Raw genomic sequence first — 15,715 nt, 5'->3', positions numbered from 1 at the left:
GCTGCTCAACAGCAATTTGAAGAATTTGTTTGTGAAATGGTAAATGTATCTCAGTGCTTCTCTCACTGAGAGCTGCTGATCAGTGGCATTCAAAGTGTCATCTTGCAGCCTGGAAACTGTTTTAACAGAGTTCATCTTACAGAGGGTTGTGGGTTTTTTTTTTTTTAAAAAACGTGGTGTTTTGGGGGAAAATTACTGCATTGGATCTAAATAAGGGATGTTTTCTTTCTTGGAGGATGTGACAGAGCTGATTCTTCACAACTTTAAAGAGAGATGGCTGCTGTGGAGAACCGGGGGGGGGACAAGGCCTGCCATTCATGAACTTACACCTGCCAGACCGCCTCAAAAACCCTCTACGCTTTTCAGGGCGAAGTTGTTAACATGCATATAGTGTGGAGCACGGGATTGCAGGATGAGAGCGGGCCAGGTTGAAGCTAGCACATGCAACTGATGATGACAACAATCTGGATGGGTTTGACGGGACCAAACTACATGGATGAAACGATTTCCGACCACAGTGCTGAAGCATTAAAAGAAAATGTAGGCATAACACAGACTGGCGGAGCTGCAGCAGTTTTGATAGTGGTGCCTGTTTCCATGGAAGGTTTACTGTGCCTTTTGCCTGACTTATTGAGGCATGTCTGTCTAGAAACACAAGTCAGCTTTCTCACGGGACATCTGAGCTTCACAGGCAGGACGACGTGAGGCTGGTGAGCACTGCACTTTGCTGATATGTTCATTTTGGTTCAAATGTTTTTACAACAGTTTAAAAAGCCCCTTTGTTTTGTGAGAGAGAAGTTTGAAAGCAGCTGTTTGAGAGCTCGGGTTTATCGGTGTGAATTTGGAGCAATGTTTTCCTTGGCTTTGTGAAATTTGACTCTCCAGCAGTAGTAGAGGATTTCTCCCTGTGCTTAGGATGGAGTTAGGTGCATCCCACCCACACTGCTAGCGTTGTCTAGGTAGTACTGTTGTTCATACACTTCTCTTTCTACTCTTATCCTACAGGTTGGATCAACCCCGCTAATTACAGCTCACAGTTTCTACAGTTGGAGGGAGGAAGGGAGTGAGGAAACAAGGAGGAGATGGGGGGTGTCTGTGACTGGGTGTCTCCTCCTCTGTGCTGCTCAGCTCATGATAAACCTCTCCTCTTTTATCAGGACCTACCCCCTCTCGCCTGTCTATTGCAGATAGATGCTTTGTTCGCTCTGTTCTCCACCATGTCGCAGCCCAGCCCTACTCTGCTCTCCTCTGCCTAACACTCTGGCCTACATTTGACCCCCCCCTAAGTTAGGCAACATTCTGCAATTTGGCAGGCTTGGAGCTTCACCACAGGACTCACTCTCTGACAGGACAGGTAGAACCAGATGGGTGAGGGAAGACTCCCCGGGAATGGCATGTTACCACTCCTCCTGCGGGCTGTGAATAGCTTCTTGTGGGATGCAGCTGTTTCCTCCAGGGAGGCCACAAAAGGCAGAGCCAGGAGGAGGGAAACGTGCAGGCTGTCTGGCTCTCTACCTGCTACACTGCCAACCACCAGCCTCAGGCCTCAATGAAGGGCAGCTTACAAGACTGAATAGAAAGCTTTCATTCACTCTTGTCTTTGGTACTTTTTCCTATGTGCTTGAGAGCGGGATAAACATTGTTTCAACTAAAGTCCCTTTGTGTCCATTTTGTGTGAAATACTGGCTGATGATACATAGCTTTTTTAAAAAAAAAAAAAAAAGCATGAACAGCTGCTTTGAAACTTAACTGTCTCTTTTTAAGTTTCTTCAACTGAGTTTATTTATAAAAAACTGGTAACCCAATATAATCCCAATCCTCAAGCAGTGCAGATTTACACAGTATATACTGCACACCACTGTTCAATGAAATACATATTTAACCCAGTGTAACTGCAACTGAATATTAACGTTGCAACGGAGAAACACATGTATTTTGTTTACCGAGGTGGGGGTTTGGGGATCGTTTTCTTAACACACAGCAATTACATTACATATGAACCCCGAAAACACACAGGAGAACAGAACATGAGTTTTGAGTGCGATTGACCGTATGACCGTCGGGCTAGTTTCCTCGAAAAAACGTGAAAACCAACAAAAACAAAGAGTGCAAATTGTGTTGAGTGTAAGGCTGATATATATGTACTGTATGTTTCTCTTGTTCACTTCTTGTATTCATTCTTTCAAGCTAACAAGGCCATCCCTGAGCAGGGCGTAAAATTCAACCCTTGTTGAATTTCAGAGTAAAGTGATGAGTATATTGTGCAGTCAATGTAAGTACTGTTAAGTACTGTGGTATTACAGAAATAGCAACTGTCTTCAATCCTGAGGTGTGTGTGTGTACCCCTTCTCCTCACCCGTTCAAAAAAAAAAAAAAAACAAAACAAAGAAAAAAAAAAAAAAAAAAACCCAAAACATTTTGATAAGACTTGTCAGGGTGTCTGTTTTTTTCTTCTTCTTAACCTTGTTTAGCTGACTGTGAACATACATTGGACAACTAGCAATGATCAGAAGCTAAAAAAATACAGACATATGGTACAGAATGTCAATATTGCCATCTGGGAAAGGCATTACCTTCTTTTAGGATCACACAAGTAATTGCACTACAATAAGCAGTTATGTACAGTATGGTACACCACAGCAAGCGCAGGAATAGCAAAGGGGGGAGGGGGGAAGGGAGGGTTGCTGACAACTGTGCAACACAAGTGTTATGACAAAAAAAAAAAAAAAAAAAAAAAAAAAAAAAACAGGCCTCGCAGGTTGGAGGCGGAAAGTGCGACTGGGTTTCAGTTTAAGGCGAGTTGGCAGGGCTGAGGGCGGGGCTGAGGGTGGGGCTGGAGGCATCCGAGCGGCTGTAGTCGCTGAGGGAGCTGGGACGTGTGGTGCTACCGCTGCTGCCGCCGTGGGGCCTCTTCAGCATGCCTGGTTGGAAATCTGAGTGGCGCCGTGCGTGCTTCATCAGGTGGTCGCTGCGCATGAAGCGCTTGTCGCAAAGCGGGCAGCCGAACTTCTTTTCCCCCGTGTGGGTGCGGTAGTGGCGGGCCAGCTCATCAGAGCGAGCAAACTTCTTACTGCAGTCAGGCCAGGTACATGGGAAAGGCCGTTCTCCTGTAGCACACAGAGGAAAACATAGACATGTCAGTGTCTAATCACACAAGAAGTTAGCAGCATGGCTTTCAGGATCATATCAGTGTTTTTGCTAAATGGGCAATGTTTTAACTCCTTGAGAATTTACCATTTACTTCACATTACTGCCAACCATTTTCATATGCTTTTGCACTATTTTCCCCATGTGCATCCTCATCAGTATATTTTGCATGTTTTATTCCATTTACCAGTGTACTTTACATGTCTGCTGACGATTTGAAAGCACATCACGGTACTATGGTGTTGATTTCCATTGATTTCAGTCAAATATGAAAATCAACCTTTCAAAAAGATGTGAAACCTTTAGTAAGGAGACTACTGTGAGGATCCAAATAGCTTAGTAAACATCATGTGTGCTTTTTTTCTTGACAAAGTTATGTGATTGTTGTCTGGTAATACACTGCATCTCTGTCTGAACTTTTAAATGTCATTACCAGTGACAGTCACATAGGCTTGACAAAAATAGAAGTGGAAATGATGTAATATGTGTATAGGAATGACCTGTTACCTATCACATATCAGCTCATACAGTCATTTTAAAACTTTACTGGAATGACTGGAAGACATGGGCTACCTGAAGGGTTGGAGGAATACACTGAAAGCAGAATTAAAACCCATTTTCCTTTTCAAACTACTTTTGAGAGAATGGTGGGCAGGAATGTAGACTATGCATAATTTGTAGTAAGTGGTGACACTATTTACATCAGATATCACACAAGACCTTTTCGGGCCTACTGATTCCGTTGATGAGTGTAACATGAAACAAATGAAACTCACAAGTGTGTTCATATTTCTGCTCTGTAATTACAAAACTGGTGCACTCCATGGCTCACCACAGTGAGACCAGTGACTCATTATAGGATGTTTACAGATTAACAAGTCATGAACACTGCCATGCACAGCTAAAAGACATTTTTCAGTGAAGACTTGCTGAACAAGACAAGTGTGTAGACTCTTGTGTCATCAAGGAATAATGAACACGAGGTAATTAGGAGGTCTGATAGGTTAGTGAGGGGAATATCAAGAACCACTCAAGAAATATTTGAAATATCTGGAAAAATGAGACCAAAAAAAGGCCAAGGGACTTGGGGTAAATCACCTAAAAATTGGCGCTGTGCTGGAGGAGCAGACACAGTTTAATTATCTAAGCTCCAGATGCTAATCACACTCACAATGGTTACCCAGCCCATTTTCCAACATGCAACTATCTGTGACTCGGCACATGGGAAATTACACCCTTCCCCCCTCCTTCAGGCAATAAAAGTGGGCTTTGACACAAATCTACTCAAAGCCAGATGGTACTATACATCTTGTGGTTTCCTTCCATTTAGATGTGGAAACAGTGTGTACAGAGCCTAAATGCAGCGTTTTGCATCCCCTGGCCAATACGTCTAATACTGTACTCCTTTTAGTTCCATTTCAGTGAGTTTCTGCCTGACAATAGCTACATCCAGCTTTCTAATTTTACCAGCCTGGTGACCTTGCAGTACTACAGCAAAGGGCAGGCAGGGCATATTCTTTTAATGTTACGGTTCTTCCCAGAGAATATGAATAATCAATCATCATGTGCAAATTTGTGGCCGGGATTTGAGGTATGAAAAGGAAGAGACGTTGAGATGCGTGAATGTTTGTAGGTGGGCATGACAAATGACTACATAATAACAGGCCTGCCAAATTTCTTTCTTAGTTCTGTGGTTTCCCCCAGGGCCAGAATGGAAACAGTACTGTTCAGCATCAAACACTTATATGCTACCTGATGCCAGTGAGTCTCAAAAACAAGAACTCAGTGCACTACGAGTCTCGGTCCCTCCCCCCCTATACTGCATGGTTACAAAACATGCAGACAGACAGAGCAAGTCTAGACAGCCCAGTCTGTGTTCCTGCCTCTGACGCCTCACCTCAACTCCAGACAAACTCAGTCAGCCCTGCCCACTACAGTTCCTGCGGGCTCATACAGGACTCTGTGTATGTATGTAAACTCTAACTGACATATGTACATTTGCATATACACATGTTACACAGCCTTGTCTCCTTTTTTTTGCCAAGTATGTATAATGTTACCACTCTCCTGCTAGAGTTTACACACGCCCATCTCCCCTGCATAAAGTGTAAAGGTACAATTTATAAAGATGAGGAGGCTGTGGTTGTTTGAGCCAGTTTACATATCCTGGATTACACCCTCTTTAGAGCACAGCTCCTGGAAAAAAAAAAGGAGGCAGTGTAACTTTTAAGGCCCTAATCTCATTGAAGAGACTCATGATAGTCTGATTTCATACCTTATTAGCAAGAGAAACAGCCTGTGCTGCCACTGCAAAACGAGTTATTGGCTGAAAAGTAGAGCTAAACTCTGCAGGCTGCTTAAGGCTCAATAACCAGTGTAACGGATCCAACATCATTAATATTTAACCAGACACCAGAGAGCTAGGCTGAGATATCCAGTCTAACTGCCCTGATACAGTAATACAGTCATAGTGGAAGCATCAGGTATCCAACAGCAATTCACCAAAACCAATTATTTAGAGCTCCATGAGTTCTAAGAAAATGCAGAATTAACGGGTACGTTGCCCATTTTCACCTCACACTAAACTGGATCTGGCATTTAGGTCACAATATGAATATGTATTTAAAAAAATCCTGCAGCTTTAATGTCAGCCTTGATTCACTCGCATGAAGAAGAAAAAAAAACATGCGATGCCCCAATTAATTGTTGTGCTTGTTTCATAACATGAGGATTGAGAATTCCATGAGGGTGGTAAAAAATGATTTTTGCTAACAATAGGGAGGTTTAGGGAACAAACGCTTGGATCCTGAGCGGAAATGATGATAGGGGCTATTACCCTCAGTGGTGGGAGGATGTCACTCTCCAAGATATTTCAATAGACTGCAGCTATTACTCAGCATTTCTGCTCAAAGAAGAATGCAGCAAGCTACTCTTCTTATCCTGCTGCTCCTTTTCCCCATCTAGCTCCAGTGTTGTCACAGCAGGGCACTGGGGCGACCGTGACACCAGGCCCCACTGATTGGTTATCCCATCTCTGGCAGCGTGCCATATCCAGGGTGTGGTTTGTCTTTCTCAGAATGTGTCAGTTGCAGAGGGCGAGGAGGGGGGCAGTAATGAGGGAAGCTTTTTCCCTAACGAACACAGTGACCCACTTACCCGTGAAGTGAGTTACATCGTGCACGCAAACTGTACCTCTACTAAGCACTAGTGTCCCCCCTCCAAGGCGATGCGATTATGTCACAGGTACTCTTGTTATATAACTGTTCTCTCTGAGGCCACTGGGTCAGTAAATAAACAGCTCATCTCTGCTCCTCTCCCTCCATCCTCCTCTCATTCATATCTACAGTAAGATTTTTGGCTCCTCAGTTTCTGCAGAAACAGTTAAGAGTAATGGAATCCGAGTTCGTCTCCCCGGTGTAAGGGATGCTGTCTGCAAAGGCGAGATCAAATCGCTTTTTGACGTGATCAGCAGCGCAAGAACTCAACTCGCTCACCTGCTCCGACAACGGCTACCAGCATTTCAAACAAGAGTAGATAACATTCCTGGTGTGTCCTCAGGCATGGGCCAAACTCACACAGAGTATAGCTGAAACCTCCATGCCAGTCTGTCATAAGAGAGCCAGAGCAAATAGCTCTGCAGGGTAAGAATGGAAAAAAAAAAGTACGGTTCCTGTGGATACATCAGAGCTCACCTTGAAGTTAACTTTGCTCTGCCTGTGTAGTGAGAACCAGAACAGGAAATATCTTTTACGGAGCTCAGAACAAAAACAAGGTGCACACTAAACCTGCTGAGACTTTTACAAGCAAACAGCTAAAGAAGGGAAAGTACAGTTGGAGCTACCTCGCTTTAGCGCTGGCTTAGTGGTACAGCCAGCTTGGCAACAAGAAATGTGAGGGACACCACTAACTCCAGCGGCAGGGCTCAGTACTATCCTGTAATTTGGTTGCATGTTTACAACAGACTATGACCTGTAACCAACCAGGAGCCAGCTACTCTGCCAGCAGACAACCATCTACAGGATTTTGGATAATACTAAAATGACTGCTGAGGCCTTCATCAGCATAACCACTGGAGCAGACAGGGTTAATCCAACCGTACCCGGCCTCTCCCTTTACACGCACCATCACATGCCAAAATGATATAAACACAAACATGTGTGCGCAAAACAATAAATATACATTAAGGCTTGTGCAGCTCCTTTTTTCATTGTTCAAACGGCAGAATCGCAGACTTTGCCTGTGCAAAAAATAACAACAAAGGCTGACAGAAGTTCTGTGGTCTGTAGAAAAGGAAAAAAAAAAAAAAAAAAAAAGAACACATGCTTGATTTGAAACACATAAGAGATCAGAACAACTGTTTACGTGGCTGTTTGTCTATGAGAAATTAACTCAGTGGGAGAGGAGTCAAATTACCAAGAAAATCTCTCAGTCAAAACATGTTTGCTCAGACGCTCCATTCAAGAGTTTGTTTCACACAAGAATCCGTCGTCTCTGCAGGAGCAACAAAAGGACCCTTGGGTGGGTCAGGTGCTCATGATGAGGACTGGCAAGCTTGTCGGGAGAAAACTCAGAAAAACTGGGAACATTTGATCTATTATCATCTTTTGTCTTTATTGAGAGGGACCTTGTTCGCCATTGAATAGCATGCCTCCCCTCGTGGGCCTATAGCTGTCAGGTTGTGAACAATAGCAGCAGCTTCGCTCCCAGCAGGAGAGGCACTCCTGTAATGCATTTCAATCAGAAAGGCTGTGCGTACTAACCGTAACTCACTCCCCTTGGTCTGGCTATTGACATTCACCCAGAGACATGCAGCGGGGTCGAGTGTGACCGTCTGATTCCTGCACACACTTTCATACATTACTTCATCCCTTTAACTCTTTAAGGGAAAGGCATGGATAGCACGCCGGCATTGCCCAGCTCATCACATTTGCCTCAATTAGTTAAAGTGGGCACTCTCTTTTGGCCTTGAGTGCATGCTAAAACAACTTGCAGCCTTGATGTGTTGCAGCCAGTCTCCTTATCTTTTAAAACCTGGTTAACTAAGTACGTGCAAACAGCTGCAGCCATCAATGGGTGTTTACAGTTTGTCCACAGAGGCAGGTGGGAGCAGGGATATCCCATCAACCGTGACTCTCACTCACGCAGTACAATGCCAGCTCATTCCACTGATGGAGTCTGACACTATAGCTCATATAAGACAGACAGCCTTACTATCCCAGTGCCAAACAAAGAACCATAGCCCTGCTAGATCCTGAGAGGCCTCAGAACACAGTGATAAGAGGAGATACAGACTGGAGATAGTGCAAGTTGTCCAATGTCATACCTGATACTCAGGGGGTGAAATATTTTCATGTCTCAGTGGGAAATGATTATGCCCTTCTTCCCCTCCACAAAAATACTCCTCATCTTGTACCGAGGGCCACACCCCGGTGTGTCGTGGTCTGCCACAGACTGATTTATCACACAGAGAAAGGGGACACACCTTACATACCGTAGGGAACATAAACACCCCAGCTAGAGACAAAACACTCCCTCTGACATTAGCTCCACGGCAGTTTCAGCCATTCCTTTCCTCTTCAAGCTGTGCTGAACACAACAGAGCGGATATGGAGCCGAACTCTCAGATGGGACCCTGCAAGTGCCGGGCTGCCAGGGGTGCTCTCTGCTGCAGAGTCACAGCCCTTCAAACGTTAATCAGATTAGCTGCAGATGCAGCTGAATAAATGACCTACATCAATGGAGGGCATTGACAGTGAATATCCTGGTATCTAACCCCACCCCCACCCTGCCGCACTGTATATTCTCCGTCTTTGTACTGCAGATCCCTCCCTCGCATGCAAGATGTGGTTGGCGGTTTTTGAACAGTGTAGATGAAAAAGTGCACAGTGTTCCACAGGTCTGTATCCCACTCTTCCTGCTCCTGGTAATCAACACCACGCCACAAGCCATGGCCGGGGTTCGGCCTCGCAACACAACACGCTTCAGCACCTATTTTGCTTCACAGGCGGGAGAAGGATGGGAGGGGCTGGTGAGGGGATAGACAGAGCAGCTTTTATAGAAGTACTCCAGAGCTAACTAAAGAATACATGAGCCCTGTGGGCCATTGAAAGCAGCACAGCCGGGGAACTGCCTGACAGGGCCCTTTCAACATTATGAGTGTCCATCATGCATGCTTGGCTGCTTAATCACAGAAAAATCAGGTTTGTATTCCAACATTAGTCAAGAACTAGCTTACAGTCAGCTTTACATGTACACATAAAGGGTAGCATATGGACGCCATGTGCACTAGCACGCGCCTTGTAGATGTCTTTCATGGAGCAACAACACTGTACTAGAGGATTAGAGGCAAGATGGTGGCTCCAGTTTGGTTTTATTTACATCCTGGGGATCAAGTAGATTTAACTAATACCTTGTTTCCATTGGACACATACTGTACAGCTAAACGTGGCCTTCACAGGCAACCAGATTTTATTCTAGAGGGGTGCTTCAAGGGAAATCTCTCATCTTATTGCAAGAGAAAACACTAAAATGTATGCATCAGTAAATGTATAATGAGACTAAGAGTCAACGGCCATGCCTCTGTGAGGCTGTATTTTAGGCTCAGTGGTGCTTTGAGCTAAAAAGATATCAGCCAACAATCTCACAATGACAAAGCTAACATGTTGATGTCTAGTAGGTAATGTTAACCATCTTAGTTTAGCGTGTTTGCATGCTAACATTTGCTAATACCCTGATGGTGCTATGTGAAAAGCAATGGTTCACCGAGGTTATTAAAATTCATCCAGAGGGGAACATTAGCTATATTTCTGCATCAAATTTGATGGCAATCCATCAAATTGTTGTCCAGACATTTAGCTCAAAACTGCAATTGTCAAACCTCATGGTGGCGCTAGACAAAAGGTCAGGGGATCACTTAAGTCAGTAGGATTCATCCTCCGGGGACCATAAATGGCTATACAAAAGTTCATAGCAATCTATAGCAAAGGTTGTTGAGATATTTTAGTCTGGACCAAAGTGGTGGTCACAATGACATTGCCACACCTTGAGCCACGCCGCTGCCGTCGCTAAAAAAAGAACAACTTGTAACGTCACCAGAATGAAGACAAATGGAAACTGTTGAGCATCTCCTGACTGAGAAGTCATTTGTTTATTACACGTCAGGAGAAATATTGCTCAACTGGGAGAGATGGTGGAAATCCTGCCGTGTGGCAGGTAGACAGACTGACCTCTTGTGCCCCAGTAGAGTTTCTACCCATCGCACTGCCAAGGCCAGGCTCAAGCAATAGCAGGAAAACCCCATCTCCACCCTGCTACCTCATCACTGCCACCAGCCACACAGGAACACTATGCACTCTGTGTAGCAGTGCAGGCCAAATATAAAACCACTGGCAGAGATGCAGTATATATAATAAGAGAGTCCTGCTTCTTTTTTTCCATGTGGAATTCGGGATAATTTCACACTAAAAACAGTGTCATTAACCAAAATTATTTGACCAAAAATAGAAAGCATGCATGAATAACTGGGTCTAAATGGCAGTGGTACTGTGCTGCCAGGTGGTGCCACTTAATTTTTAGGACAGACAGTAAAGGGCTTTACAGCCATCTCACAGCATTAGAGGTACCCCCAGCAGAACACAAAAGAGGTCCAGACAAAATGTCAAACCAACTGTAAAATATGTCATTAGGCTCTTTGTCTTTCGGAAATATTGACCCTGTTCCTCCCGGTGATTCAAATAGTTTTCAAATAGGTCTTGTATACTGGCAAGATGGCCTTTTGTGAGGCCCAGCTGTGGGGGGCACAGAAGGCCCGGGCTGTTCTCTCTGAAGAAGACATGACTTGTAATGAGCTTGTCAGGGGCCATCTCTCCTTTGGAGATGGCAGTCCACATGACATGACCAGAGCACAGTAATGAGGCTTCACAGAGAACACCATGTACTCTATGACCACAAGACACCTCATGGGAAAACGGGTCTTCATAGTTAGAATCGGTTAAGTTTCTTAAGACAAAGAGTTAAAAAAAGAATCACTGAAAAGAAACCAACTGGTTTTGAGAGAAGTCTAAGAGAGAATCAGATGCAGTTTCACCCTCATGGCCTTCATTTGTTCGTAAACTTGAGTTTATCTGTGTATCAGCGTTACATGATTGCGTTTCCCATACTGCAAGATAAGTGTATGTGTTAGAGAGAAGCCCCACCTCCCGCACCAGGAGATCAGACAAAAGCTGTCTGGTAACCTTAGACCCCTAAAACTGCTGTGGATTCCTCGGCATCAAACTCAATGCAGTATAATGAGTGATTTAAATTCATCGTGTACTCCCATGTCTGCTACATCCTGGTGTCCCTCTTACACAGTTGGACGAGACAGACTGGTTGAGAAGAAATTTCAAACAAAACTATTTTATGTTAACTGAGGGATCTTTTAACCAGGAACTTTTTAATACTTTAAAAGAGATAAAGTTCCCAGTTACTTAATCCACAGGGCTCGCTCTGCAAAGTTATTCTGCCATGGTTAATGAAAACCACAGTGAGGTTTGTACATTACCCTGAGTACACTGTTAGCCTCAAACACACTTCTGATGAGCTTTTCAAATGTAATTTTTAAATCTTTTTTTAATTTTAATCTTTGCACACTGAAAATAAACTTTTATTCAACTCCATTGTACTGGAGTGGCAACTAATGTCTCATCAGAGGACTTCTCAAAACCTACGCAAATAAAACTGAAACCACCTTCATAGCTAAGGTAATATGTCATTTAGGGGAACTGAGCCTGAACAATGTTTCAGTGGTTAGCAACAGACAATAAAAGACATTGCAAAATACAATATACTGATACTGTTTCTGAAAACATCCCTCTTTTAGAAAAAAAAAATCAATTTCCATACTTTCAGTCTATATAACTAATAAGCCATAATACTTCAAAGTTGCTTAACATTAGCTAATGTGTAATAGTTGATGTCAACAAACATCATTAAATAAACTAAAAATCATTTTTGCATGGCTTAAAACAAAAATTCCCTACAAAGACATTACTATTAGGTGAAGTTTGGACTAGTAATGGGATTGATTTCTTTATGTAGTGTGTAGACATTGCATAAAAAAATACAATGTAGTTCAGGTTTCAGCTCCTCTTACACTCCGACAAATCACATACACAAGGATTGCAAAAGCAGGGATGATGAGGCTTTGGGCGTTACAGAAGTCAAGTGAGGACGCCTGTTCCCTGGCTCTTTGTTCAGTGTCTATAACAGTGTTTCCCCCCTCAATTAGATAGCGGTGTTTGGCTGGGACTGACTGGGCTGGAATCCATTCTCTCTTGACTCTGCTAGTAGGGGCTGCAGGGAAGCACACTGCTAGAGTTTGGCTCTGTGAAAGCACTGCAAGGTTGACTGAGGCAGCCCAGCTGAACTCAGATGACCCATATTCTGGGACTATCCAATCAAATAAGCGGAAACAAGTCATTATTATCAGAATTTATGGGACACAAACCAATCGTGAAGCAAGGCGTGGGAGCGTATCCAAACAGAAAAGCAGGCTAAAGGACGCTTAATAGGCAAAGAGACAAGGGCAGGGCTAATATGGAGCAATAAAACTACACTAAAAACACATGGTCAGGGCTGAAGGGAAGCACACTGACTGCTGGGGGCTAGCTGCTGCAAGTTTGACTGAGAGAAGGCAGCTGAACTGAGATGACTCACGTTCTGCGACTAGCCAATCAAATAAGCACAAATCGTCCTTATTATCAGAAATTATGGGACACAAACCAATAGCAAAGCAAGGCACAATAGTGTATTCCAAAAGAAAGGAAGGAAAGGGATAAGCTTAATAGGCAAAGAGACAAGGAAAGGGCTGATAGACAATAATAAAAGTGCACTAAAAACACACAGTGCAGAGGATACAGGCATTGTATTCCTTTAGGAAGTCATTTAACTAATGATACTGGAGCATTATGAACCCCTTTGTTTTCAATACACATAAATCACATTAATGTTTCAGTCTCTCAGCATGCTTTTTCTTGACAAACACTGATTACACGCCACTGAAGTCAGCCCCAAGCTGCAGCTGATGAGTAAAAACAAGAAATCGTGACTAAAACAAAACAAATCCAATACAGAATCATCTACAAGGAAATATAATATATAACAGGCTTATGGTGTCATGTAGTGTGCATTTATAGTCTTCCAGTTATTTTTAAGGTCATATGGCATCCATATGCTATTACTCTGAAGAGTAATAAATCTCAACAGAAGCTTAACAGACAACAAAACAAGAATGTATCCTTGTAGATGTTCAACTGAGGCTTGTATTGCGCAAAAAAAAAGAGGGGGTTTAACATCAAGATGGTGTCCCTGATATCTTGAATTTTGTGTTGAGTCAGGTGTTTTTCTTGCACACTCTTCTGCAGAATTTAATTTTTGTAAGACTCAAATATGGGTCAAGTTCACACAACTTATGTGATGCAGATGAGTCTGTTTGTGGTCTGACAGGCAGATATATGTGTGAGAAGGGTTGAGGGAGGAGGGGGGGAGTGTGAGCTGCAGTCTACAGAGCAGAGGGAAGGAAAGGCTCCTCAGTCGAGGCTCAGCTAGCTGAGTCTGTTGCTGGCCAGATCAGCTGGCAGTCTGTCTAGCGGGGGTGTGGCACATCACAACAAAGGGCTTTGGGCAGACTGCACAGCTCTTATCAACCCCCCAATTTGAGTCGATCTGCATCTTTTCCCCCCTCTCAGTAGCTTATCCTGCGGAATGCAAAGCGCAAATATGGAGGTACGGGTCGTTCAGGAAGGTCATATGTAACATACTGCTGATCTGGAGCGCATTTCCCTGCATTGTGTCGGTACACTTACTGGATTTGATCTTGAAAACTTTTTTTTTCTTTCTTTTTTTTGCATGCCCGTGTTAGTGCACACTTGACTTATTCTGTGATGTGCACATTACAGGTTGTTGGAAGATTTTTATTTTTTTTATTTTTTTTTATTTTTCCTCATGTTGCCATGAAACAGACCCAACGTTTGCTTTAATTAATGCGCGCAGAAGAACGCTGGAAATCTGATCTGTGTAATTTTGTTCTGCATTTGCACTGCAGTTTACTGTCCAATGCAGGGGAGGGTTGCAAAGAGGAAAGCCGTGACAAAGCTCTGAGACTTGAGTGGGAGTGGCACTGTTTTCGACTCCCTCCCTCCCCAGAAATTAAAAGGACATTTCGCAAAGTTCATACAACTTAAAGGAGCAATGCAATTAAACTATGCACCAATTCTGTGGGTTTTTTTTTTTTACTGTACTCCATGTGTTGATTATTCCCATACAGGGTAGTGGATCCGTTTATACACACTGATATTTATAGGCTACATATGACTCAATGAAATACAGCAATCACCCTCCTCTGCACAAATATCGCTTCATGAGAGAGAAACCACACTTCTTATCAGTATTTTCGGTTTCAATAATCCCATCCTCTCTCATATAGGCGAAGGGACTATAATAAATCATGTTCACAGCAACAAACATTTGCACCCAGTGAAACTGACCTGTATGTGTCCTTAGATGGGCTTTGAGGTGGGATGATTTGCCATAAACTTTTTCACAACCTGAATAGTGGCATTTGTGCTTTTTCTGAGGTGATTCTTGCTCAGTCCGACCTCTCGATCTTTTGCCTCTTTGTTTGAGCGAAGGATCGGAGATGGTGGTAGGTGTGGCAGAGTTTCCATCATCTATGAGGTTCGGCATGCTCTCATCCTTTATTTTTGCCTGCTCGGCAACATTGTTGGGAGTCTGCTGGTTAAAATCCGCCAGGATCCGCGCCACCACATAAAGAGAGGAGTTATCTTTCACCAAAGGCTCTTTCATTTCCTCTCCGTTCTTGGAGGAAGATGGGATTTCTGGTTTTATCTCCCTATTCCCTTTAGGAGCGTGAACAATTGCACGACTGGACATTGAAACAAGGCACTCTGCTGCAAAGTGATCCATTTTGTCTATCAAAGAGCCCCCTCTGATTCTTTATGACATTCAAAAATAAAAAATGATGGCGTGTGAAAAAACAAAGTACTTGTTCCGTGGTTCCCTTTGTGTGGTGGTGGTGGTGAGGAGGAGGCGGTCGTTCTCATCAGAGAGAACTGACTTTATGATCTTACCCGGCTTTCCAGTATCATCAACATCCTGTGAGAGAAACGCCTCGGACAAAAATGCAGACAAGCCCCCTCAGAGGGAAAAAAAACAACCCCAAAACAAAGTCTTTGTTTAGTGCAACGTCGCTGGTAACAGGAACTCTAGAAACTCGGATGTGTTAACTCCCATCGCGGCTTCAAACACTCTCCAGCATAGTGAGTGTGTCTCCTGAGCGCCTGTTCCTGCTGGCTGTTGTATCCATGCTGGGGGCGTGTCGACCGGCAGCGCTCAGCAACATCATCAGAGTAGCCGCTCATTCATTGGGTACTGCTTGTCCCCAAATGCACCGCACAACATGAGTTACTTGAAAGTTTCACCACAGGTTGCCTCCCATGCATTCAGATGATGTTTCTCACGGGCGACACGGTTATGTATTGCAAAGACCTTCAGGAAGATCACATGCAAT

The 15,715-nt window shown here is 43.7% G+C and overlaps 1 protein-coding gene across 1 annotated transcript; it reads right to left on the bottom strand.

The window, feature by feature from the left end:
• Positions 1-2,082: 2,082 nt before the first annotated feature.
• On the bottom strand, positions 2,083-15,498 carry klf13 (Kruppel-like factor 13). The gene is made up of 2 exons (XM_042412788.1): positions 14,673-15,498; positions 2,083-3,107 (listed from the first exon to the last, which is right to left on the bottom strand). Exons 1-2 carry the CDS (start codon positions 15,109-15,111, stop codon positions 2,791-2,793), a joined length of 756 nt encoding a protein of 251 aa, XP_042268722.1. The 5' UTR covers positions 15,112-15,498; the 3' UTR covers positions 2,083-2,790.
• Positions 15,499-15,715: the final 217 nt, after the last annotated feature.

The sequence above is a fragment of the Thunnus maccoyii genome, chromosome 5 (genome assembly GCF_910596095.1).
Source record: "Thunnus maccoyii chromosome 5, fThuMac1.1, whole genome shotgun sequence".
Taxonomy (NCBI): domain Eukaryota; kingdom Metazoa; phylum Chordata; class Actinopteri; order Scombriformes; family Scombridae; genus Thunnus; species Thunnus maccoyii.
The sequence above is the reverse complement of the archived record's forward strand: the minus strand, read 5'-3'. Positions and strand labels throughout refer to the sequence as shown.

Bases quoted from the DNA above. Each gene is read 5' to 3' on its own strand.
- klf13 (XM_042412788.1), bottom strand. From the start codon at position 15,111: ATGGATCACTTTGCAGCAGAGTGCCTTGTTTCAATGTCCAGTCGTGCA. The intron at 3,108-14,672 runs GTCAGTTTCACT...TGTGTGCTACAG, and splicing joins CCATCTAAGGACACATACAG to GAGAACGGCCTTTCCCATGT.